The sequence below is a fragment of the Antechinus flavipes genome, chromosome 2 (genome assembly GCF_016432865.1).
Source record: "Antechinus flavipes isolate AdamAnt ecotype Samford, QLD, Australia chromosome 2, AdamAnt_v2, whole genome shotgun sequence".
Taxonomy (NCBI): domain Eukaryota; kingdom Metazoa; phylum Chordata; class Mammalia; order Dasyuromorphia; family Dasyuridae; genus Antechinus; species Antechinus flavipes.
The window spans coordinates 245,220,868-245,246,480 of NC_067399.1; the positions used below are offsets into that span (position 1 = coordinate 245,220,868).

At 42.4% G+C, this 25,613-nt stretch overlaps 1 protein-coding gene across 2 annotated transcripts in view; it reads right to left on the reverse strand.

Annotated features, from left to right (window-relative positions):
* Nucleotides 1–24,710, reverse strand: part of PMEPA1 (prostate transmembrane protein, androgen induced 1) — an 86,289-nt gene extending 61,579 nt beyond the window's left edge. The window contains exon 1 of one of the 2 annotated variants that reach the window (XM_051976645.1): nt 24,139–24,710. In XM_051976645.1, coding sequence (XP_051832605.1) covers nt 24,139–24,241 — 103 coding nt within the window. In that variant the 5' untranslated portion in view covers nt 24,242–24,710. The remainder of the gene's footprint in view (nt 1–24,138) is intronic. The other variant, XM_051976646.1, reaches the window with a different exon arrangement.
* Nucleotides 24,711–25,613: the final 903 nt, after the last annotated feature.

Here is a 25,613-nt window from a genome sequence, read left to right on the forward strand (position 1 = left end):
TCAGCAAGTATTAAGATATTATTATGTGCAAAATATTGTGGTCTATGATGGAGACATTATATGTGTGTGTGTGTGTGTGTGTGTGTGTGTGTGTGTGAGTGTGTGTGTGTGTGTGTGTGTGTGTGTGTGTGTAAGAAAAGTCTTTCCAAAAGAATAAAGCTTATTCTGGGCTTTGAAGGAACAAAAAAATTTCTATAAGACAGAGATGAGTTGAGAGTGTTCCAGGAAAGAGGGACAGTTTGTGCAAATGTTCAGAGACATGGGATGGAAAGTGGAGGTCAGGTAATAGCCAATTTGGCAACCTCTACTTTGGCTGGAATATAGAGCTTATGAAGGAGAATAACAGGGAATAACGTTGCAAAGTTAGGTGAGGATCTGAATGAGGAAGGACTTAGTGCTAGGATTGTATTCTACTAGTTTTAGGAGGTTTTGAAGGTTTTAGGAGCAAGGAAGTGATATGATCAGAGTAGGAATGATTACTTATTCTGTATGACTTCCAGAGTACAAAAGTTGGATCAAACAACAGAAACAGGGACATGATAGTAAATGTTTACAACTGGCTTTCTAAAAGAAAAGAGTATAACCTCAGTATACTTTTACATTTTATCAGTATCATTAATGTTTTCTTCATCACTTTTCTAAGTCTAAATATCAACAAAGCACCAAAACAAATTGATTTGCAGCATTTATCTATTTCTGAGGGGCAAATGTTCACATTGAAAATTTAACAATGAACTCTGCTCCAACACCATCCTGGAGGAAGAAGATTTCAGCTGTATATAGGAATGTCTTCCTAACAACTAGAGTTATCCAAAAATAATAGTCAGTGGGCATGTACTTATTACTGAGCTCCCTGCTATTAGATTAGGAGGAGGGAAGGAAAAGTGTGCTATAAATAAATAATAAAACTGACCCGTGCCAAAGAAGTAGAAAAAAAATCAGATGCCTATTAATTGGGGAATGGCTAGAGAAACAGTGACCTATGTCATGTTTTTCCTGTGTTATAAGAAAAGTTGATTATAGAGAAGCGTGAGATGGCTTATGTGAACTGATGAAAAGCAAAATAAGCAGAATCAGAAGGAAAATGTAAATGGAAAGAACTTGAAGAAAAAAAGGAAATAGCATTCTGAGTAATGATAATGACCAAGCTTAACACCAGAACTTTGTTGAGAAAATCTACCTTCCTCCCTTTTTTGCTGAGAGAGAAAAACATCATTGATGTGTTGGCTGGTTTTGCTAAACTGCCTTCCCCCCCCCCCCCTTTTCCATTTTTATTCTTTGTTATAAGGTATGGCTCAGTTGGTAGGGAAGAAAAGAGAGGTGTATTTGGAATAAAGATTAGCAATAAAAATTTAAGAAACTAAATTGATTGGATGAAATTATGGCATGAAAAGTGAGCATTTGCAAGTGACAAGAGCTTCAGTACTTGAGTGGGACAGCTCTTTGTCACTGTTAGTTATCTCTGATGGTTAAGCCTTTCCTGGGCCTTTCCCTAGGTGTGATGAAGGGAAATCTGCCTCCTCTGGTCCTGTGAGCAGCCATCCTGTACTTCCCCAGTGTTTCTGCCTGTGGGCCATCATTAGTGTCCTCTGAGTGCCGTACCTCACCACTCCCATGCTAAGAATCTTCACCTTTCTCGCTGGTCTTGCAGGGAGTGTGTGCCAGCCATAAAAATTCCCAGACAGCTAGTCAGGGAAGAGATACATACACGGGGAATGGGGGTGGGGTGGGGATGGAGTGAAGAGGCAGGTAGGGAGAGAGAGCCTGGAGAAAGGTGGGGAGACAGAGACAAAGACCGGGGACAGAAACACAGAGATAGAAAGGAAAAGAGACAGAGACGGAACAGGGGCAGAGACACAGAGATAGAGAGGGAGACAGAGAGACAAAGACAGAGAAAGAGACAGAGAGAAAAAGACAGAGATAGAGACTGAAAGCGAGAGAAGAGAAAGAGAGAGAGAAAGATATGGAGACAGACAAAATGCAAGAATTCAAAAGAAAACCAGAGGCAGAGAGAATGAGAAATACAAGAGACCCAGAAAGTCAGAAAGAGAGACCAGTGCCCATGTAGAATCGGAGAAAGACACAGAGGAAGTGTGGGAGTGACTGTGAAAGAGAATATGAGTCAGAGACAGAGAAGTGAGAAGATAGAGACAGAGAATGACATTAAGACTTAATAGAAAGCAGCTTTGCTCTTACTTGCCTCATCAGCAAAAAGGCTGGTAGGAGGCTGGCAGTTAGGTTTCTTTCCTCTCCAGCAGATCCCAATTCAGTTGTGACTAAAATGCCTGTGTGGGCCCATGGGCCTGGGGTCCTGAGAGCACCCCAGTGCTTTGGTACATGGCTTGATCTCAATGTGACCTCTTCTTCCCATGTCCCACATTCCTCTCATCTTCTCAGGGCTCATTTCTCTTCCACTTGCCAGAAATTTAACATCGTTAAAGAGCTTTCATTCCCAGCCATAATTACAGAGTCTTCAGAGAGGGGGAAAAAAAAAAGAAAAAAAGCTTTTTCTTTTCTTTTTTTCCTTCGTCTCCAACCAGAACTGGTTTAAAAATAGCAAAAATAAACGTGGCTCCATCCAAACCCCCGCCAGCCAGCATGCCCGATTGGCCACACAGAATGTATGCCCAATGACTTCTCTTCTACTTTCCCCAGCAGTCCCCAAATAATGGGGAGCAGTGGCCACGTGAGCCCTTGACTAGGATGAAGGCGTGCAGAGGAAAACTGAAGAATTGCAGAAACCCCAAAATCTGGAGTTCCCAGGAACAAAAAGACACTTGTGTCTGGTGTATTTCCTAAGTGTCCTTGTCTTTAAGGAGCTGGAAAGTGTTATTGCTTCACAAAAATCCAAACCAATCAGAGGGAAAAGAGCACCCATTTCTAGGTTCTCACAAGCTTATGAAAAATGAAAGAATATTAGGAGGGGAGGATGACTATTGGGTAGAAGAGAGAGTGAAGGAGTAGTCCAGGTGATTTGCCCAGTCGTATGCAATGTGGAGCACTAGACCCGGAGTCAGGGATTTAATTTCCACTATGACATTTACTAGTGATATGACTGTCCAAAGTTGAGCCTCAGTTTCCTCAAAACTTCAAAAATAAATTGAGATGATAATACTTGCAATACATACCTCATAGGGTTCCTGGGGCTTAGTTCAGTGCCTAGGAGATAGTGGTGCTTAATAAATGTTTGTCATTTGATTTGACAGGGCTTTCTTGAGGAAAGCATAGAAAACTGAATAATTACTATTATCAAACCAACTGCTTGAAGTGGGGGTTGAATATTTAAATCCTTGAAATTTAAAAAGAATTGGCTCCATTTAGGTAAAGATGCTACTGGTTCCCCAAAAGTAGGACCTGTGTTTCCTTCAGGGAGCAGAGACAGATTGCACCAAACCATCCATACTCTTGGCTAATGCCAGCTGTAGAAATCGGAATGGAAGCATCAGACAATTAGCCCAGGGTACAAATCCGTGGAAAAAGGCTTCCTTTTTCTCTTTTCTGTGTCCCAGATGAGGTACAAGACCTCGACCTCATTAGCACAGAGCTCACCCTGACCTAAAAAGCCTGGGTGATCTGAGAAGTACAAACTGCTAAATACTTTCTTGAACTCGGCATGAGGGACAGGATCTGTAATTATTTATTAAAGCACACACACAGAGAAAAGATACTGCATCCTGCCTATTTAGATCTGGATAGAAAAAGAAATAAACAAGTTAAAAGAAATCAAAGATTAAATGGGGGGTGGATACCACAAGAATAGTTTGTTAGGATTAGGTGATAATGTGTGCCTGTGTTCCCAAATAGATATGAACATTTTACAAGGAATCCAAGCATGACAAATTATCCAAACCACAAAGGACTCTAGTTAAGGGATTTTGAAACTGGGAGGCCTGTGAATTAAAAAATAAATAAATAAAAATTGATGCCTCTATTTTAATGTGATTGGTTTTCTTTGTAATTCTATGTATTTCATTTTATGAATTTAATAACAGTATTCTGAGAAGGGGTCCATAAAATGTCCCAGAGGGCCAAGGGGCTCCATGACAAAAAAAGGAAAAGGATCTCTAATCTACCCCAACTCCTTCATTTTCTAGGTAAAGAACTGTGCTTTCATTACTCTCTGATACACTTATGTAACAGTATCATTTTTGTGTTTATATCTCTTCTGCCCAATACACAGGAAGAATGTGTAGGATCCAGCCCTAACAAGCTCATGAGAGCTGAATGTTAAATTTCCAGTGTGAGCCTTATACTTATAAATCACAAGTTGATTTATTATATGATTGAAAGTCTAAAGTTCAGAAAGTCATGGAGAAAACGTCAATAAAACAAATTAAACTTAAGGGTATGTTGTGTGTACATTTGTTTTTTGAGAGCTGGTTGTTAAAACATTTACCACCACACACTATAGATGCTGAATATGTCTATTGAATCAAATTATAGTTATCTATGCTTGTACATTATCCTCACATTACATCATGAGCTATATGAGGGCAAAGATGGTATCTCATCTCAATTCTGTATCTTTCCTAGAACCTAGTTTCCGGGGGTCTGCACAAAGACCTTGCTGAAGAATGAATGAATGAAGGATGGAAGCTGAAGCACAGAGAGGGGAAGCCCCTAGAAACAGGCAACCTTAGAACCAAGGTCATTTTGCTTTGTTTTTGCTTAGCCCACCGCACATCCCAGCACCTTGAATACTCGAAGATGGAGTGAGCATTTTCAGGTGGGATCTTGATCACAAGAAATGTGCAGTACGGAGCTCACTGCACCTGGAGGACTAACTCCTTGAGACATTATTCATCCCTGTCTGGGATCCCCCACATCTTCATCACCTATGGAAGAGGGAATGCAGACCAGGGCGAGATGCACACTGAGAAGGCTCCCAGGGGAAGGGCGGCATGTATGGCTGCAGAGCCAGAAAGGCAAGGAAGTAAGAAGAATACAGGCCGGCCACTTCTGAGCTCCCAGACGAAGGTAAGATACAGCCTTGGAACCGTGTTTAACTTCAGAAAAAGTTAAGGGGCTGAAGGCACAAACAGATGACCTCTAGATTAAGAGCCAGTCTGACCTTCTGAGTCAGCAGAGGGGTATCACCCTCACCATGTTTGGCAGATGCTCTTTCAAAACCATCTAAGTATTTCATTTGACAAACATTTATTAAGTACCTTCTTTCTGTTGCAAAACTCAGTGCTAGGCCCCGGGGGATGTATAAAGACAGATGTGACACAGACCCTTTCCAAGAAACTTAGAATATGGTGAAAAAGACACGACATAAGTAACTATGATGCAACAAAGAGATAAGTCCAAAAATGGGATCTTGGAAAATTGCTATAAGAAATTTTTGGGGTGGAGGAGAGACTCGGGGCAAGCTTCACTGTGGAGATGAGATGTTATCCAAGCTGAGTCTTGAAGGAATGGAGAGAATTTAAAAGATAAGAGATCCTAGATGTCTGTCCAAGAGATTGGGGGACATCTTGATCAACAAAATCAAGACAGGTGGAAAAAGAATGCGAATGGCAGGTGGATGGCAGTCCAATCTGACTAGAACATAGAAAATATCAAAGGGTGACCCAAGATGAGCCTGACTGGGGAGGACCTTGATTGCAAGGACTCTGTGACAATATGAAACCACTGAAGGGATTCTGAATAGTTGTTTTTGAGTCATTTTAGTCATGTCTGACTCTCTCCAACCCCATATTCTTGGCAAAGATACTGGAATGGTTTGCCATTTTCTTGTCCAAGCTCATTTTACAAAGAAGGAAACTGAGGTGGACAGGGTTATAAATGACTTGCTCAGAATCACACTGCTAGTAAATGTCTGAGGCCAAATTTGAAATCAGATCCCGCTGACTTGCAGGGCTGGACTCTGTCTATCCACTGTACCACCTAGTGGTCCCATTTTTGAGCAGAGAAAGTAACATAATCAAAGTTTACCTTTGACTAGAAGACTATTGAGAAAAAAAAAAATAGTATGAAACACAGATGAATGAGGAAGCCGTGGAACCAAGGAAATTAGTTAAAAAACTAATATGGATAGGAGTTCTAGGTGAGAAGCAATGAGGGTTGAAACACCGAGTTCAATAGTGTCCAAAATTTGACTATTAGAGATTGACTCTTTTGGATTAAGCATTACTTTCTCCATCATCTCAAAAACATTACTCATTTCTGATAAAAGAAGAATATCAAGGTATTAATAGTTTGGTATAAATGGATTTTTTTGGTTCTGGGATGGTAGGCACCTTAAAATCCGAGGGCAATTTAAGGGCACAGAATGTATGAAAAAAGCATGGGAGTAGAGGGAAGGCACAGAGAAAAACTTCCTCAATTCCCCTTTTTGTCAACTCTGCCCTTTTTAAGAATCTGAGACAAATACATGTAGTTGCAAGTTTAGACTGTTGACCAAAAGAGACCATTCCTGAGTTAGGGTCTGATCAGAAGAAAACTAACTGGAGGCTTTAACGCCAGGCATCCTGGAGAATTCCTGGGAGGAATTGGAGAGGGAGAAGGAACCTCAAACAGAGGGCAGGAGACCTTCATAGAACCCTGGAAGCTCTGCCCCTCATCAGTCTGAAAGGTTCTGTCCCACTGGGCTCGGCAGCCCAGACCAACACACTGGTAGGCTTTCCATGAACACAGCCGATGGAGAATGTTGGTCGGGGACCAGATCCCCCAGTGTAGCCCCGAGATATTATAAAAAGCCCACTCTATTCAAGCAAACACTCTACTTTGCAGAATAAGTTTCCTGCATGCTACAAGATAAAATAAAAAGGAAAAAGGACAAGCGGAGGGCCAGCCTACGGGAAATGAACAGGCCCGCCTCACAAGAGGCACCCTGCTTTTGTTGCAGTTACTGTTACTGGGCAGAAAATATGCTCATTTTAAGAGTCTTGCCCATGACTAAGCGCTTACTTAACAGCGACGTCTGTCATAGTTGGTGCTTCATAAATGCCTACTGACTAAATGACTATAATAAGCTGAGCATTCCTTGACTGAATTGCTATTTCTTTTCTCGGGGCCTCGTTAGCAGAGCAGCCTCCGACAGGGCTCTCAGCCCGGCCCGCGCCTCGCCTCGGCAGCTGCTGGCTGGCTCTCCCCATGGGGGACAGCCAGTCAGCCACAGACCGAAGCTCGGGGGAGTCTGGTTACCTGGGTGGCCTTCCCCGCGCTCGGCAGCCTGCTCCCCCGGGGCTCGTCAGGCCCGGCAGAAGTCGCAGGCTCTGGGCTGGCTGCCGCCGGCTGGCTTTCTCGGGCACAGGGAGCGCCGAGGGCCCGGGGCCCACCGTTTGGTCCCGGCCCCGGCCAGTAGCAGCCCGGGGCTGGATGCTGAGGGAGGCCCTGCAGTGCCCATAACCCAAAACAAACGGCCTCTGTTCTCCCACTGTCTCCTCGGTAGTGAAAGTGGGGAGAAGGGAGAGAGAATCTCTGACCAGCGTCTCCGCCTGGGGCTTCGGCACGGGCTGCTGGCCTTGGCCCAGGGAGGCCGGAGCAGACATTTAACAAATACAGACTGACCCTCATAAACTTGTGGTTACGGCCGTGGATCCTGCTAAGCCAGGTAAAGAAGGCAGGCCGCCATCATTTTCATTTTCCCTAACAGCTTTCACCTGTGACCTAAAGCAAATCTGGGTGGTGTGACTTCAGCAGACTAATTGCCTTGATAAGCGGCGGAGACCTGGCCTTGGTGTAAACCTTTGACCTGCAAAACTGACAGAAGCAGATCCCATGAAGGAATGTGAGTGCCATCAACCTGTCTGGTTCGTTCCTGAACCAGAAAGGGAACCAGGGGATCGAATGAGTCATTTATGAAGCACCTACTATGTGCTGGGCGCTCTGCAAAGCCCCTTACAATTAACAGTCATCTCATTTGATCTCACAAAAACCCCGACAGGTGAGTGCTATTACCTCTGAGTCTTACTGTTAATCACATTTTACAAATGAGGAAACTGAGGCACTGAGAGGTTAAGGGACTTTGCCCAGAGTCGCACAACCTTTTCACCTGAGAAATTTTTACACTATTCTGGGGATATGGGCATATAAATTAGATACACAAGTCAAACATTTACAGATAATAAATCATACTTTCATAATCCTCACATTCCATTACAAAACTCCATATGGATCTCGAACCATAGTTTTAGAAGCTGAGTCTTAAAGGACACATTAAAAATCTTAAATGAAGAACCAAAAGTCCTAGGTTTTATTCCTGGTGACATTAAATATCTGAGCAACTTTAATCAACTCATTTCTACTCTCTGAGCTTTCATTTTCTCACAATGGATGATGAAAAGAAAAATCTAGAATTATTTCTGAGGTCCCTCTCAGCTCTGACATTCAATGTTTACATTCCAAGGCTTCTTCCAGATCTGACATTCTGTGTTCTAGGTTCCAAAGCTTCTAGTTCTAACATCAACTTTATGTTCAATTTTCTTTATAGATTATTTAGTTCAACCTTCCTCTAACCCTTATAGTGCTGCTCTCCTGGTCCCTTTAATAAGATTCCTTCATGCACAGAGCTTGGATGCCCACCTATTTTTCTCTTACATGATAACTGAATTCATGATAATGTAAATATCATGATATTCTAAAATTCCTCCTTCCCTGTGATTTGGCCATCACTGCACCTGAAATCCTTCCAAGAGGATTGTAACTACTTTATTAGTTGTTTTTTTTTTTCCCCTGCCTAGTGAAATATGGTGGTCTTCATTCAGAATTTTTGTTTTACCTTTGAGCTCAATCAATTACGTTTACAAGGTGCTTTGAGACTTACATATATATATATACATATACATATATATATATATTAGCTAATTTAATTCTAGGCACACTAGGAGATAGATATGATGAGCACTCTCCATTTCTTCAGATGAGGAAAACTGAGGTGGCCAGAGGCCTTGTTCAAGGCTGCATTGGCTAGTGAGTGACAGAGCTGCAATTGGAACCTGGGTCTTTGGTTTGATTACAGGACTCTTTTCATCAGATCGCACTACCTTTATAAAGGCCAAAAGCATCAGATGAATTAGCAGAAACTAGAAAGTGAATCAAGTGACTGGATTCTGTTGCTTGGACTCCAGGATCTAGAGTGATTATGAGGTGCATCCAAATTTGACATAAAAAAAAAAAAAAAAAATTGGAAAGGTCACCAGAGCTAGCCTGAGACAAAACTTGAGAGAGAATTTGACTTTGTTTAGACATTCAGCTTCCTCCAACTTTCTTTCTTCTCTGCCAAACCCAGGACCCCAGTGTTCTCTTTCTTTACTAGAACCTGCTTTCAGAAAAGAATTTCAAATTCATTTGCTCTACAGACTGATTAACAGTTCAAAAAGTTAGTCCTTGCAGGGATTTTTACCCTTTTAAACTAAAGGTGTAAGGCCATTATGGCAAAAATGTCAGGCACTAGCCAAGAGTTCCTGAGGTACTGTGAGGGGAAAAGGGATGGCAGTCTTTCTTGGCTGGCCCTGGAAGTCATTTTAAGGCAGGATTGTATGACAAGGATACCTTACAAATTACCTAGTCTAGACTTTCCCATTTTACAGGTGAGCAACTGAGGCCTAGATGGGTAAATAATTTCCCCAAAGTCTCATAATGGTAATACAAGGAAGGGAGATTTAAATTCAGGTCCTCTCATTCCAGATTGAGTTTCCTTTCTATTACATCAGGCTGAAAATTATAAAATAAAAGAATTAAGTAAAATGAAGAGTTGCTATACTATAAGAAAAATTATGTACTCTGTCAAGGAGCTTTCCAAATCTCTGGAAGAAAGCTAGCATTACTAAACTATTATTTCAGAAGATCTTGTTTTATCAAGATATTCTGGGTAATGCTTTTCGCACTAACAGTTCTTAGATTGAAATTAGAGCTTGTCAGGTTCTGAACTGAACCCAATTCTGTTCTGCTAAAGCTGATATAAAGTAAGATTGATGATGATCTAGCAGACAGAAGGCCAGGAGGACAACCTCTCAGTTATTCTTAAAGGAGAACAGTGTGGAGTAATGGAGACCCTGGAGACAAAAAAAATAGGAGTTCAAATCTCCCGTCCTCTATTACTCATTAGTGGTGTGAACTTGGACAACCCCCTTAATTTCTCTAAACTTCAGTTTTCCATTTATGAAACAATGCAATTGGACTAGATTGGGGATTTTAAAGAATTTTTTTTTTTTTTTGCATATTAAAGTGGTCACCTGAAAGATGACTGAATTTTGTAGGCAGGCCATGGAATCAAGAGATCTGGGTTCAAAAATTCTGCTTTTCCCAGTACTTATTTTGAAATAAGTCCTTCTTCAGTCATGTCCAACTCACCATGATCCCATTTCTCAGTTTTCTTGGAAAAGACAGTTTAGTGGTTTGCCATTTCCTTTTCCAGCTCATTTTACAGATGAGGAAACTGAGGCAAACAGAACTGAATAACTTGCCCAAGAGTCAGATATGAACTCAGGAAGATGAGTCTCCTACCTTATGTGACTGTGAGCAAATCATCCCACCTCTTATCGGTGACCACTTCTGGGAAATGAGTATAATGACATCTGCAATCTTTATTCTGCAGAATTGTTTTTAGAAAAGTGCTTAGTAAACTTGAAAGTGTCAGAGAAACGTGAATTATTATTATCATCATCAATCACCATCTTCTTCATCCTCATCCTCATTCATCATCACCTTCTCTGGATAAAGAGGAAATAAACTTTGAAGGAAAATCCCTTCAAAGCCAAGGAAGTCAGCAGCCATTTCATCCAGAGCAGAAACTGACTACTATAATTAAATTAAATCAGCACCACTATATGAGTTTATACTGCTTTGCAGTATTATGCAAATAGCTAATAATTGCCATTGTTAGTGAAATGGGTGGAAAATGAGGAGTCTCTCTTGGAGACAAATGCCTGGGCCTGAAAGTCTTGCAAACCTTCCTGCAACTGCTTTCCTCCAGTGTTCTCCAGAGATACACTGGATATGCTAAGAAATCAACAACAGCAAATTAAAGCTCTTGCTTGTATCTGTCTGCAGGTCTGACTAGCAAAGGCCACTTTGAGCTCACCTCTGGGTCTTGTGGGGACATAGGAGTTCCTCGGGAGCATGTCTGTCCGCTGGAGAAACCGCCATGCATAAACACACAGGGCTGATACACTAACCAGATATGAGCGCATTTAGCCGTGATCTATTGGAGCGATCGCCAGCAGTGGACAGAAAGCGGTTTTTAAGTGATGGTTAGTGTTACTTAATCGGTTCTATGCACCAATGTAATTGACACCTCTTCCATCATCCTTAATACACCCACTTCTTTCTCCCATACCATAAATAGATTAGAAAAGTTTCTGCAGATGGCCGTGACCCCATTTGCTCGTATGCTTAGCCATGTATGAATCACCCTTGGCTTGCCGAGGCACTCTGGAACTCCTGAATGATAACTAGGCGGCACAGACACCAATAAATGAATCATGCTTTCCACAAGACCAAACCTTCGGGGCTTCTGCAGACACCAATTACAAAGTAAAAAAGAAAAGAACAAAGAAATTACTCAGGGTGTTTGCGCAAAGTTGATTCATCGGTTTACAGAATTATTACTGACTAAATTGTTTTAGGCGATAGAGTAATGAACCTGCTACAACAGATCAGCAAGAAGAAAATGAGAGCAAAAAAAAGGGGGGCACAAGAAAGATTCTTTCCAGGGATGGATCATTTCATTTTCTCCATCTTTGGAAAAAGATAGTTTTTGAGGCTTTCTTTTCCAAGGCCACAATTACACAGGAAAAGCATTGTTAATAAGGTGTGTACCTGTGCGTTCTCTGAAAATGGAGAATAAATAGTCACCTAGTGTTAGCCAATGTCTAAGTAGTAACAAATTCTTATTGATTCATCCAGCATAGTTCCTCCTCATCCCTCTACCCCTCCTAACCAACAACTTTATACCAAGAAAGATCAACTAGCTCTGTGGTAGAACAGTAACAAAGATTTCCTTCTGTTCAGGGGATTAGGATGCATATCAAACAAAAAGTTTCCCACAGCCTTTTAACTTCCTTCTAGTGGATATATTTGAGATCAAATGCTTTATATTTTGTTAAAAAAAAAAAAAAAAGTGCAAACTCAAAAGTGGTATGTGCTCTGACCATACAGAATCCTAAGGAAAAATGTGCCCTCCAAATTAGGCCTGTAAGTCTGGCTTGCCCCCCCCCCCCAGCCCAGGTAAATCCATTTTGAATGCGTGCCACCTGGCTCAGGTGGGGCCCTCTGAAGGCATATGGCCCTCAAAAAGTAGATGTCAGGAACGGTTTCTATTGTACTTGATCCCGTTCTTCAGTTGTCTGTCAGCTGAACGCTTATTGAATTAAAAGCTCTTGGGGGTGGAGGTGGGGTGTAAAGCCAGGGTTCATCTCTAAGATTTGGGCTGTGTTTCCACAGGCCAGGTGACAGGGAAGGAGGATTATGCAACACACCTGGGAATTTAATCAAAACGGGCAAGCCATCTTCTAGATCATTTGGGCTGAAAATCCTTCTGCCTAAAGGGCAGATTGGTTTGACAAAATGAGATATAAAGAAAAAAAGTCTAAACAAAACCCTATCATAATTGTCTTTGCCTGCAAAGCCTCCCCCGTGGAGAGCCAATTCAAGAAGCCTTTGGATCCCAAGGCAGGAGAAGGTTCATGGGTTTAAGCTGACTCCTAAGCTGGCACACCTGTCTGAACTGCCACGTCACCACTTATTGATACAGACAGTCTTTTCTCAAGGGAGCTCCCAAGCAAGGAGAGCAAGAAAGGTTCCTCCATGAACTATGGTGAACTGGAAAACCTCAGCCAGGGCAGGCAGTACATGCAAGCTCGGAGACGGCCCAGGATATATAGACTCAGACCTTTGCCTGCAGTTGTCACTTTTCATAATGTTTTTGTAGCTTTATATAGACACTGGGTATATTGGTTTTATGTTTTGAAGATGCATTTGGGAGGTTTGGGATCGCGCTGGTTAAAGATCCCTTCTTGCCAAGTCCACATATCTACTTGAAAATTCTGTGTTAAGGAGCAAAGAATCTCCGCAATCAAAAGAGATACAAATTTTCTAATAATGTCCTCAGTGATTAACTTTGCAACAACAAGAAATCTCTTGTAGGGTGGTGGTGCTTTCGTTTTTTTTTTTTTTTTTTTTTTTTTAATGAAAAAATAAATTCCATTTATATACATACTTGTTCCTTCTACTTTTCAGAATTGAATTGAAATTTGGCAGGGGCTTGGTTAGCCTTTTCAAAGGACAAAAAGCTGATCTGAATAGGTCTTTTGTTATTCAGTTGATAAGATAATCTTTAATCTTTTCCCTGATAAATTCAGGGTGTGGTTAAAAAAAGGTTGAATAAAAACAATATCTAAAAATGGTTGTCTGATTGAACTCTTACTTCAGATGCTGACAAGTGACATTTTAGGAAAGCTATGGAAATCATCCAGAGAAGGAAGGAAAATGTTCATCTCCAATCTTAGATTATTTGTCATTTATCACTAAGATCATCCACAAAATCTCCTTTTTCTATTGTAGGAATGTGCCAAATAGGAGAGAAACTAACTTCAATCCTAGCCATAAGGGGCTGCAGGAATAAGCAGGAAGGATGTGAGGCAGAGACATTGCAATTTGTCAGAGACCTAAAGGAAATTAAGGCTGGTAGAAGTTAGAAGCAAATGTTCAAACTCCCTGATTACTATGTCCAAGGTGGCCATTCTCGACTTTGTGGCAACTGATAATTTGTTCAAAGTATACCCAGTGTAGAAGGGCAAAGGAAAGACTTTATTGGTTTATCTAACTAAGAGTAAAGACTGTTTAAGGAGAAGAGAATTAGCACAATGCTGACTTGAAGGGATTAAAAAAAAAAAGGAACAAAAAAATGCCACAAAAATTTTACTAAGAAAAAATGCCACAAAAAAAAAAAAAAATTCAGATCACAAAGTTGTCTGGGGATTGTGCTTGTTACCAATAATTAAAGCCTTTTTTTCTTAGTAAAAAGTAGTTCCCCCAAGCCTACTGATATATAATAATGATAAATGGTTACTGCTGAAATATGTCTGGAAAGAAAATCTTCCTCTGTGAATTGCCCAATACGTCTGAAATCTGTAGCAGTTCATTTGAAACACTTTGTGGGATTCTAAACCAATTTATCTCCCCCACCCAAAGCCTTTACCACTCCCTGCCCCCTCCAAAAACTCCCCCAAATCTGCAATTCTTTGAAAGGAGTGAGACTCTGAACAGGAACAGACTGATATATTCTTAAGTCCGTAGGCCCTTCAAATGTGTCAGTTTTAGTCTGGTAACTGTGAAAACAAGCTAAAATTCATTCAAATATGTGTGTCACACATTAACTCCTTGAAAGCCTCAGGGTATTGCAGGCTGGAGTGTCCTTTTCAAGTCTATGTGCTACGCCCTAGATAGAAAAGAGATAAGATTAATAGGAATGTATCCAAGTCATTTCTAAAAGGAACAACTGTACACATGGGAGAATTTTCATTCGGTGAAGTCAAAGCCTAGAGTCATATAATCTACATCCTGTTGCTTCCTGCAGGGAGGTTGGTTTTCTTGTCACCATAAATATCATTTGCAAAGTCCAGTGCCAAGAAATTAGCCCTAATGGATTGGTGGGTGGTTGCATATGTAGAGACCTGAAACCCTTAAGAGTGTCAAAAGGAACACAGTTTTCCTGCTGCAAGACCACTTTTTATTGATTTCTGTTACCCAGAGAGCCATAAATAAATGCGAGTTTTTCCCAAACATTTAAAGCTACCCAGTTTGGTGTTGGTAAAACACTGGGGAAAGGAGGGGATATGCTTAATTTCATAAGGAATGTTTAATGAAGACCAGGACCTCTATATAGACACCATTCCCCATCTCTATCCCCAGCCCCAGCCCAAAACTTCCCTCAAAGGACCGGCACCTAATGTCTGATTGTTGGGTTTCAAGATAGGAAAAATTTTATTAGTATTATTTTCTCATCTCCCTCAACACAGAAAAATAGGAATTTACATATTCAGATCTAGGCTGTATCAGAACAATCAGTATGGCTCAGTGGAAAGAATATAAGAGAGAGAATCAGAGAACCTGAATTCTGGTTCTTTCTCCCATGTGTTATCTAGTGACCATGTCTAGTCATTTCATTTCCCTGACCCCCAGTTTCCGCATCTCTATAAAGAAGGAGTTTGGACTAGTGGATCTCTAACTCTACAAGCCCTAACTCTACAAGCAAGGTAAAAGGCAAAGTCAAACATGGCTGTCAAGTCAACATACTTCTGTATGTAAGGCCCCAAACTTGTAATAACCCCTCAAGAAATTCACTATCTAGTCATACAGAATCAACCCCAGTTTCTCAAAGAAAATTTTAACCTGCCAGTGGAAACAAGACCCATACACACAAAAAAGGCAAGTACCAAGTGATGGAAAACCCTTCAAATGATTTTTTAAAATGTCTAGGACAAGTACTGATATTCTCTCTCCTCTTCCTTCCCTATCTCCAAACCCTGCACTGGAGTGAACTAAATGCTAGGTTTAGAATTAGGCAACTTAGGTCCTAATTATGGCTTGATTACTACCTTTCTGGGCCTCACTTTCCCCATCTATAAAAAAAGAAGTCTTGGACTAGATGATCTCTGCATTTGTTCCCTGACAGCTTTAACTCTGCTATCTCTGATCTAACTGGCAGGTAGTTTTAGGGTAGAACTTAAATTACTTTCTAATGATACTGACAAGGAAAAATGTAAAGATCATACCTTCGGAGACTGGAAAACTAGATGCACTCTACCACCTGAGTGTAAGGACACCCCCAGACTTTTAATTCAAATGTACAGGGGGCTAATTTTCAGCATCAGGCCATGTTGGCAAGCTAATTCCAGAAGCTTCACAATAACTCACGGTAACTTCTCCAAAATGACATATTCTGGTTGGTAACAAACACCTCTGTGCTACGGGCTGACAAGAAATGAGGTGTCAAAAAATCTGCTTATTAATGTCACCTTAACTCCTCACTGAAGGGAAGAGTTAGCTATAAACCGTCAAGTGGTTTGCACTGAAAATCATTTCAGGCATTGAATGTTTTAGTCCATAATCTCAAGATTTGGATATGGTGCTGCAAGACACACCATAACAATGTATATAAGGGAGGGTTTGTCTAAGCAGGCTAATAATAATAAGTTAACATTTACATAGAGAATTAAAATTTACAAACCACCTTATGTCCACTGTTTCATTGGAACCTTACAATACTTGAAGTGCTACCAATAATAATATTAGTTCTCTTTTCCTGGTAAAGAAACTGAGACACAGCAAGAGTAACTTGGCACCCAGTCACACATCTAGTACCAGAGACAATTTATTTCAACCTGGCTCTTTCTGATGCCCTGGGCCTTGGGGTCTGTCAGAGAAAGCACCAGTCCCTATACTACCAGACCCCTATACTCCTGGGCTTTGAGATTTGAAAGTCTTCTTCCTTTTCAAGCCATAGATGACTATCAGATAGAATGTCTGCTCATTTTCCTGTCATTATCTTTGGCCATCTATGGGAAGACCCTCAACATAGAGGGGCACTGACACTGGAATAAATCAGGATCAGAGGCTCTCCTCCCATCCTGTGGGGTTCTACCTTTGTTTCCCACACTGTTACAGTCAAATTAAGTGAAAAATCCTAGAAACAATCGTACTAACATCCTCCTAAAGGGCTGAGCCAAACACAGGCCAAACAAACTCTCCATTTCTCTGGTTTGTGTTAGTTAACTGAAGAGTCAGCGCATGGTACTAAGAGAGTTGAGACCATAGGGAAAAGGTAGCTTTGTAGTTCTAATCACTCATCTCCAGCAGCTGCAGCGACTGAGTGCCTGACATGTGGGGGGTACATATGTGGTCTGTCACAAGGGACACCAGGGGAGAGAACAGATTGGTCACTGTAGCCTATCTTGACTACTGGGGAAAACCCCCACAATCCTAATTGACGGCAGGTGGAAGATGTCATCATCATTCACACCTGTGAGCACACCAACTGACTTGACAACAGCTCTAAAAATGGCCTGTCAGTTCAGGCTCATTCTTCCCCCTGAATGCAGCACAAGGAAAGGTAAAGACTGGCAAGGGACTGGAATTAAAAAATCCATTTGTAAGAGTGTCTTCTCTTTCTTTGGCACGACTGAAGTCTCAGAATCACCTGTAAATCTTTTTTCCCCTCAAAATAATGTGCCTGAAAACGGGCAGAAATGAAAAAAACTTCTCTATGCAAAACCACCCATGCAAGGGGAGAGTTCTCGGGGGTTGAAAACCAGTAACCTTTACAAAAACAAAACAAAACAACAATTCCAAAGCCTCCCTCAGCTGCAGAAGGACATGGGATATCTTTTTTTTCCATCAGTAAAAGAATTCAGGATTATAGATAATTCTCAACGTTTCAGGTGTTGTTCTGGAAAAGACCTAATATGGTTTAAGTTTTTCCTTTGGTGACTTGTCCCTGGAGTTGGGCTTCGGGACGCTTTTACAGTCAGAGCCTTGGAGCAGCCCCCCCACTCCACCCCACTTCCACAAAAGAGGCTTTGGCACAAGAGAAGCCTTACTTCAGGAACAACTTAGCAAGACTCTTTCATTTAGAAAGGCTATTGCATAAATTTACACAACTCACCCAGGAGCCATTTGTTGTAGAGGTTTTTTCTTCTCTTCCCTTCATCAAAAAGAGGTTTTAACCATTTCCAGAGAACTGGGAAGCTGGCCACCAAAGTGAGAAGGGTATAGCATGACTGTGTTTGTTGAGAGGAATAATTAGTTATTTAGAGACTCGGCAAATATTGAGCTCACCCCTGACCTATTACCCTGAACCCTTTAACTGGCTTAAGCAGGATAGTGGGGGTGGGGGAAAATGGTGGCTGGAGAGACTGGTATGGCTACAGGAAGATTCATCCCCTGAGTCACTGAGAAAGCCAGACTTGAACCTGCAATAATTCAACAGTTGCTTTTGTATCCTTAAACCTTATTCCTTCACAGAAACCACTTGCCTTATTTGCCCAGAACTGAAATCCATTTGAAATCAAGATGGCCTCAAAATGGCTAACCCTTCCTCCCTGCTACAATATATGTGTATTGGGAGAGAGATTCACAGGCATGACTTATTTTTACATAAATACTAAAATCGCAGATCCTTTCTCATCAGCACCAGGGCTTCCTCAACCTAGGCAGATGGCAAACCCTTCAAGCCTGAGTTGATTTTTGTTTATGTGAATTTGAAGTAGCAGAAGCCCTTGTGGTCAACAGTTCAGCGGTGAATCCTGGATATTATACTATGTACACCATTACTGAACAAATCAAATCCCAAATCCAGAATCACCAGGTTTTTTTTTTTTTTTAAAGATATAATAATTTAACAATATAATCTCATTCTCCTTTAACCAATCAAAAGAACCTCCCCTTCTCCCCAGAAAATACTTGGTAAATGCATCCCCTGGGATAGGAGGGTATGAATTAATCTGAAGGTTTAATAAAAGTAACCTGACCAGACATTTTTAATGGCAAAATAGAAACTGTAAAACCTTCATATTGTCAGGAAAGCAAATGTTTGATTTGTGGAGATCAGCAAATTACAACTGGCTAGCAGGATTTGGTTCACAGGTCATATTTTGCCAATCCTTGGATTATTATGCTTAAAGTACAGTACAGGGGAAATTAGGATACATTGGAATTGGGGCAAGAGGACTGGATTCAAAAACCAGCTCTGCCCTGAATTTGTAGTCAAAAGCCATGAGTTTGAATCCTGGCTTTGTATAATAATTAGTAATTAATTGTATAGCTTTGGAGAAGTCATTCAACTTCTTTCTAGGACTCAGTTTCTTTACTTATAAGGTAAAGGTTTTGGACGGGATAACCTCTAATATTCTTTCTACTTCCAAATCTATGATTCTGTGGAACTATGATCCAGATGAATCACTGACAATAAAATCATTTAGTGCTACTTTGGAAAGACAATCCAAAATGGCAAAATTCTGGCCAGCAGATGATTTTTTGAAGAACTGGATTTATATACCTGACATTTATATAGCAATTCAAATGCAAAGTGAAGTGACCTGTGTAAGGTCACACAGCTGAGTAAGTTACAGAGCCAAGATTCAAATTTCCCATTTTCTGATTATAAATTCAGAGATTTTACCACTCCACTCTAGTTGCTTCCCAACTGTCCCTATTGTAAAGCAATACACATTCAAGTGAGAATTCAGCTTACAGGAGCCAAATCACATAGTAGGTGCTTAAGAAATAATTGTCGAATAAACAGATATATGTGTCAAAATACTTCCTAGGATCTACAGTCCTCAGATTTTTCTTGTCATTTGTCTGATCAGAAATATCATTAATAAGCCAGTGGGTTCTTTTTCTAGAACACAAGGAGAAGTCAACCAGAGTCTCCCCGCCCCCCCAAACCAAAACAAAACACAAACCTGCCAGGAAAACAGCTCTTTCCTCAAAAGTATACAATTTAAACATCTGTCTTTTGATCTGAAGTCTGTTAGCACTTGGCAGCTTTTAATCCCAGGGACCACCCCCCATTTCTTCAAAAAAAAAAAAAAAAAAAAAGATGTGTTCCATTGCAATCTGTTTTCAGAGTAGCAAACCATTTTAAATGAAATTTTGTATTTTCTAACTCTCAAACTACCCCATTGGTTAGTCAAAGAATTTTAATGGCTTCCTCAGGCACCCTGGAATTACATAAACAAGGCAATACAGTTTAGTTTTTGTCTAAATGGTAGCCAGATTAAATGTACATATATTGCAAAGGACATATTCAAATCTAGGATATTCCTCATAAAGGGTTAAGCCGATTGTTTTAAAGTCATGGCAAAGTAACACAATATAAAGAACTAGAGAGTGAACCTCAGGCAATTGTACTTGAGGATTTGCTTTTCTGTACAGCTTTGGAGAAGTCACTTTACTTCTCTGGGACTCAGTTTCCTCATTTGACTATCTCTAAGGTTCTTTCCGGTTCTAACATTCTGTAATTCTATGATCTAACCAAAGCATGCCAGTAGTACCAGTTAGGAGAGCATACAGCCAGGAATTCATCCCCAAGGTAGGAATAAGGTCTGACCCTATTGTGTATGAGTCAGCTCCTTCTAATGGCTTTTAGCAGGGTTTGTATGTGGAATATAAAATCACCTGGAGAAAAGGAATCTAAGAACACAGAATGACAAGGCTGCAAGAGATTTTTAGAAGATACTCAGTTAAGAGATAGAAATTTCTGTTTCTTGAGGGCAAGAACTGTTTTGCATTTGGATATCTAGATTTTGGCACAGTGCTGGATATTTGACAGATGCTTTATAAATTATTGTTGATTGAATGATTGATTTGAAGAGATCATCTGGTCCAACTCCTTTATTTTATTGATGAGGAAATTTAAACACAGAGAGGGAAAAAATCTAGCCACAGTCTAGATAAAATGGCTTATCCAGTACCTCTATCAACCACATTACTTGTAAATGTTAACTGAAAACAAAAATTACAAGCCTGATCCATTTCAAGTGCCTTGTTCTTAAATCCAACTTCAAACTATTATTTGAAAATATATTTGAGAAGTTTTGGTAAGGACTCTCCAAATTTTTTTCCCCCTAGCATAAAAAGGGACCTGAACACAGACCTGAATGAACATCTTAGCTCAGGCCAGACACAACCTTTTAGGGAAATCTGATTAATATTTGTAACAGATAACCATTTTTAAGATGATCCCTTGCCTTTCCAGCTTTCTCTCCTCAAATAATTAAGGGCTGTGTTTAAAAAATATATTGAATGCAGGAACTAATTAGAACACCTAAAAGACAGGCAAAAGTGTGAGCCATGCTAACCTTGTAGGTCAGCCTCCCCAGAGCCTCACTTCATCAGAAGTGAGAAATGAAGTCTATTTGGAAGAGCAGACAGTTAGGGCAGACAACTAAATTAACAAGACTGTCTCCGTGTCAGCCAAAACATCATTATGGCTGATTAGTTGAGAGGAAGGGACAGAAATAAAAATGATGAATTAAAAAAAAAAAAGTAAGATGCAAGACCCTGAAAGGATATTCGAGGAAAAGGAAGATGATAAAGCTCTGAAACACAGAATCACAAGGTTAACATATCATTTAATGCTAACAGCAGTTTGTGGCCCTCCAGCATAATGTTTTATGGCAAAATGAAATAAAATGTAACTAGCCCTTTAAAATTGGTGAGATTTTTGTTTCCAAACACATGTGAACATATTTTAATAATATTCACAGGCATTTAATTATGTCTCAGGAGTTTACAAAGGCCCTTTGGAGAACTAAGTGGGCTATTTTGCCACTTGAACTGCCCTGACTTTGAAAAATATTAAAGGCCAAGGGAGGGAAGGACTCTGCCCAGCGCCCTTAGTAAGGACTTTAATTATTTGGAGGGAATGGAGTGGGATGTCTGGAGTCTCGTAACCAAAGCAAACCAACATCTCTTGACAGCAGCTCCACTTTCTCTTCTGTCTGGGAAGGCAGGGCCCCTTGTTATTTTTACCTTTTGCATAGTACTGTACAGTGAGGTTGCAATCTTGGCCAAGCATTCTGTCTAATATGTAGCAACACTATGTTGATCTGGCTAATGAATGTGGTACTCCCATGACCCTGCAAGCACCACTTGGATCTGTATACCAAAGCAGGTTCCTGACCTGAATAAATGGGGACACACAGATGGGACAAACTTCCACCTTCCTTTCCTCAACTTCCCCCAAAATATAATATCCCAAACAAAATTTTCACCTGCTATTAGTGTACACTGATGAGCAAATGAAGTCACTGGAAAGATAATCTGGTATAGTAATATAAGAAAGGACTGGACCTGAAGTCGAGACGATGTTTGGAGTTCTGTTTGGACTGTGTGGCTCACCAAGTCACAATCTCTCCCAATCTCCTTTTAAAATGGGGATGATACCAATCCTATCTACTTCATAATGTTTTGAGGCAAAAAGGAGCTTAGTGGGAAAAAAGGTACATGTGTTGTCAGAAAACCTAGGGGCGAAGCTTAGCTTTACTGTTTACTATCTTGTGTGACCTTAGCAAGTCATTTTAAATGTTCTGTGCCTCAGTTTCCTCATCTGTAAAATAAAGGTATCGAATTACATGAAGTTTAAAGTTCCTTCCAGCTCTAAATCTATGCCCTTAAAGTGATATAAAAATGGTAGTTGCCATTGTTAGGAGAATGAAATATGAAAATGCTTATATGAAGTAATCTTCCCTGACTAACCTTCAGGAAAAGAGGAGGGGAAAGTGTGCCCATGTATTCACATACACATATGTATTTCAGTATTTCAGGCAGGAATTCTATACAAATAAAATACCCAAAATACTTAAGGGACCCATAAAAATACAGAGTACCGGAGGAGGGGAAAGGGATTGCTAAGTGGAATGTCTAGGGGCTCCTACCAAGGGGGAGGGGCTCTTAGCCACTCTATGATGGATATTTTCTAATTGTCTTGAACTCCTTTCTGACATTTCAATTGCAAGCTGAAAGCAGAATAGCTTTGGCCCTTGTCCTTTCCCAAAAGGGCACTACCAGCATCAACAAAAGGTGCCCTAAACTTGGGCTCGTGTAGCCATTGTCCTGGCTAGACATTGCCAATCTGCCCAGACCTGAGCTATTTATAGAAGCGCACCGGCAGGGCACACACACACACACACACACACACACACACACACACACACACACACACATACAGTCTCTCTCAAACGTCTGTCTGGAAGGACATTTTTACCAGCTAAGTTGATAAGGAGGACGTTTAATTGCTCCATCATTATTGCCCCTTAGGGAAGTAAAATGGAAACTTCATTGATTCCCCCCTCCTCCCCGACACATACAGCGCTCCCCAAGGCACTCACAGCTGCAGAAGAAGGCACCCCCTCACCGAGGCGGCAGGGGTAAGGGGGCGGAGGGTGATGACAGGGGGGGAATCGCAGCAAACCAGACAGTCCCAGGGGAATGGGGAAGAGGGACACTTTCCCAATGAAACAAACCCTCCTCCAGGTAGATCCATAAAGTCTCCTAGGTTCAGGGTCCGATACCTATAGAAGGGGCTTTGGGGGCTAGAAAGGGAAGTCGTGGCCGACTGCTCACGCTAGGGGCTGGGGCTTTAACGGGCTCTTGGGCCTGGCTATCGCCGCCCCATTCCCTCCTCTCCTCACACCCCGCTGAGTTCGCTCAGGGACCGTGGGGACAAAGCCGGGAATCGCGCCAGCTGGAGACCTGCGGCGGCGGCGGCAGCGCGCGCCTTCCCGCCGAGCTTCCCTCCCTCCCCACGGCAGCCCCCAGGCCAGAGCCTCCAAAATCTGGACACCCCAGTTCCTCGGCGTCCCCAGTCAGGGACCCCGCAGGAGGTGACAATCCAAGGAGCGTTGGGAGGGAGAAGCGGCTTGACCCGAGCGGGTAGAAGCTGCCTCCAGGGCTGAAGAACCCGGAGGAAAAGGGAGAGACTCAGGTGGCAGAGGATAAGCCCTGACCCGGGCCCCCAGTTCCGAAGTAGATCTGGAAACAGGAAGCACCAGGGAGAGCAACTAGACTACAGTGACCCCACACACACACCACCTGCCCGGTGGCCCTTCTTCCTCCGCCTCTCCAAAAGTCAGACTCCTGAGCTCCTACCCGGAGCTGCGAGGAGGAGAAGCCGGAACAGACAGCACTTTCAGGCTCGGAGAACATCCCGGACACAGATAAACGGGACGGACAGACAGGCAGGCAGACAGACAGATCCTGCGTCTCTGGTGGGAAAGGGGAGATAGAAGCGAGAGGAAAGAGGACTGGCGTGTGAGAGCTTAGAGGAGAAAAGAGGTGAGGAGAGATGAGGTAAGAAGAACCCGGAGGTGTGAAGAAGTGAAAAGAGATAGGTTTGGGGTAAGAGAGTAAAGATGAGAAGAGAATGAGGCGAGGAAAAAAGTGGGATGAACAGAAAAGAGAGAAGAAGGAGAGAAAAGGAAGCAAAAGAAAAGAGATGAGAGGAAACTGGAGAGGAAAGAGGGAGGAGAGAAAAGCGTTAAGGGGAGAAGAGAGAACACCGGATAGAGCGCAGCAGAAGAAAGGCTACCAGACAAGGGGTCCTCTAGGAAAGGGGCTAGGGAGGCTGCTGCGGGATCGGGACCAGGGGGAACCCGAGCGAGAAGCGAGGGGAGATAGGATACTCACTGATCTCCATGCTCTGGAACAAAGACCTTTTGCAGTTGCATGTGCAGGACACATTGGGCTGCCCGGCGGCCGCGGTGCTGTTGAGACCCATTAAGTTATACATTTAAAAAGGAGGGAGAGGAAAACGGGGGACTTGGAGAAGAGCGAGGGGGGCTCCGGGAGGCACCACATAAAGGAGGATCCTGCGGCTGCCGCTGCTTCAGCCCGGGAAGGGAAGAGAAGGCAATGCGCTTTTCTCTCTTAAAAAAAAAAAAAATACAATTCTAGAAAAATTAAGTTAAAAAACAAAACAAAACCCAAAAAACGGTGTGGGGGGGAAGAAACAGTAAAACAGGGGGGAGGACCTCGCTGCTCTTTCTTCCCTCCCCCCGGCTTCCCTTCTCTCCAGCCTCTCGGTAAGTTTCCCTTGCCCCAGCGCCGGCGGAAAGCGCCTAGCTACTACTCTGTTTCTGCGCTGGCCGGACCGAGCGACGGACTCCCGGCGGCGGCTTCCCCAGCCACTCCGCCTCCTCCGCCTCCTCCTTCAAGTCCAAGGAGATTGGGTTTCATATGGAGATACGGGACTGAGGCAGGCAGACGGCCTGACGTCAGCGCTAGACGGAACTGCCCTTTTCCACCGCACTGGCGAAGGGGGGGGAGGGAGTCTAGGAAGGAGCAGAGGAGCCCCGCTCTAGCCTTGGCGGCTGCACCAATCCCTACCGAGGTTCCCCCGCACCCCCTCCTTTCTCCCTCCCAGCGCGAGAAAGAAGAGGGGGGGCGCGGAATGAATGGGGGGGGGGGGGAGAAAAACTGTCTCTTAAAGAGACAGAATGCATTCCCGAATGCAGCAAAGCCACCACCATACGCCACCCGCAGACTTGAGACACAGACACAGACATGCTCACAGACTCGGAAGGAAGAAAATCCATCCAGTGATGGTGGCGGTAGCGGTGGCGGTGACTTCATTAACTTATGTAGTAGTTGCTTAATGAATGTCATTCTGAGTTATGGAATTTCCAAGGGTCCCTGTCCCTGACTGTTGGGAGAGGGTGGCGAAAATGGTGGAGAATGGGGAAAGGAGAGTTGATTTTATCAATGGCAGGCTCTTTTATTCCACGCTCTTTCCCCTTTCCCCTCAGGCTTATCCTATTTGGAAACTTCCTTCACGCTAGGATCCAAGCTGGGGTGGGATGTGTGTGTGTGTGCGTGTGTGTGTGTGTGTGTGTGTGTGTGTGTGTGTGTGTGTGTCTGTGTGTGTCAGTGTGTATGAATGCTGGGCTAGCTGAGCGGGCGCAAGAGGAGTGGAGTAGGAGTGCTCCTCACCTTGCGGGCAGTTATCGATCCTAGGTAGGACTTCATGGAGGAAAAGACTGGGAAAAGCTCAGAATACCTTCCTCACCCACTCTTCATCCGCAGACTCCCCTCAGCCTCCCTCCTCTTCCCCAGCATTCCAAGTACCAATTAGAAATGGAGAAAGCACCTCTTGTCTCTATCCA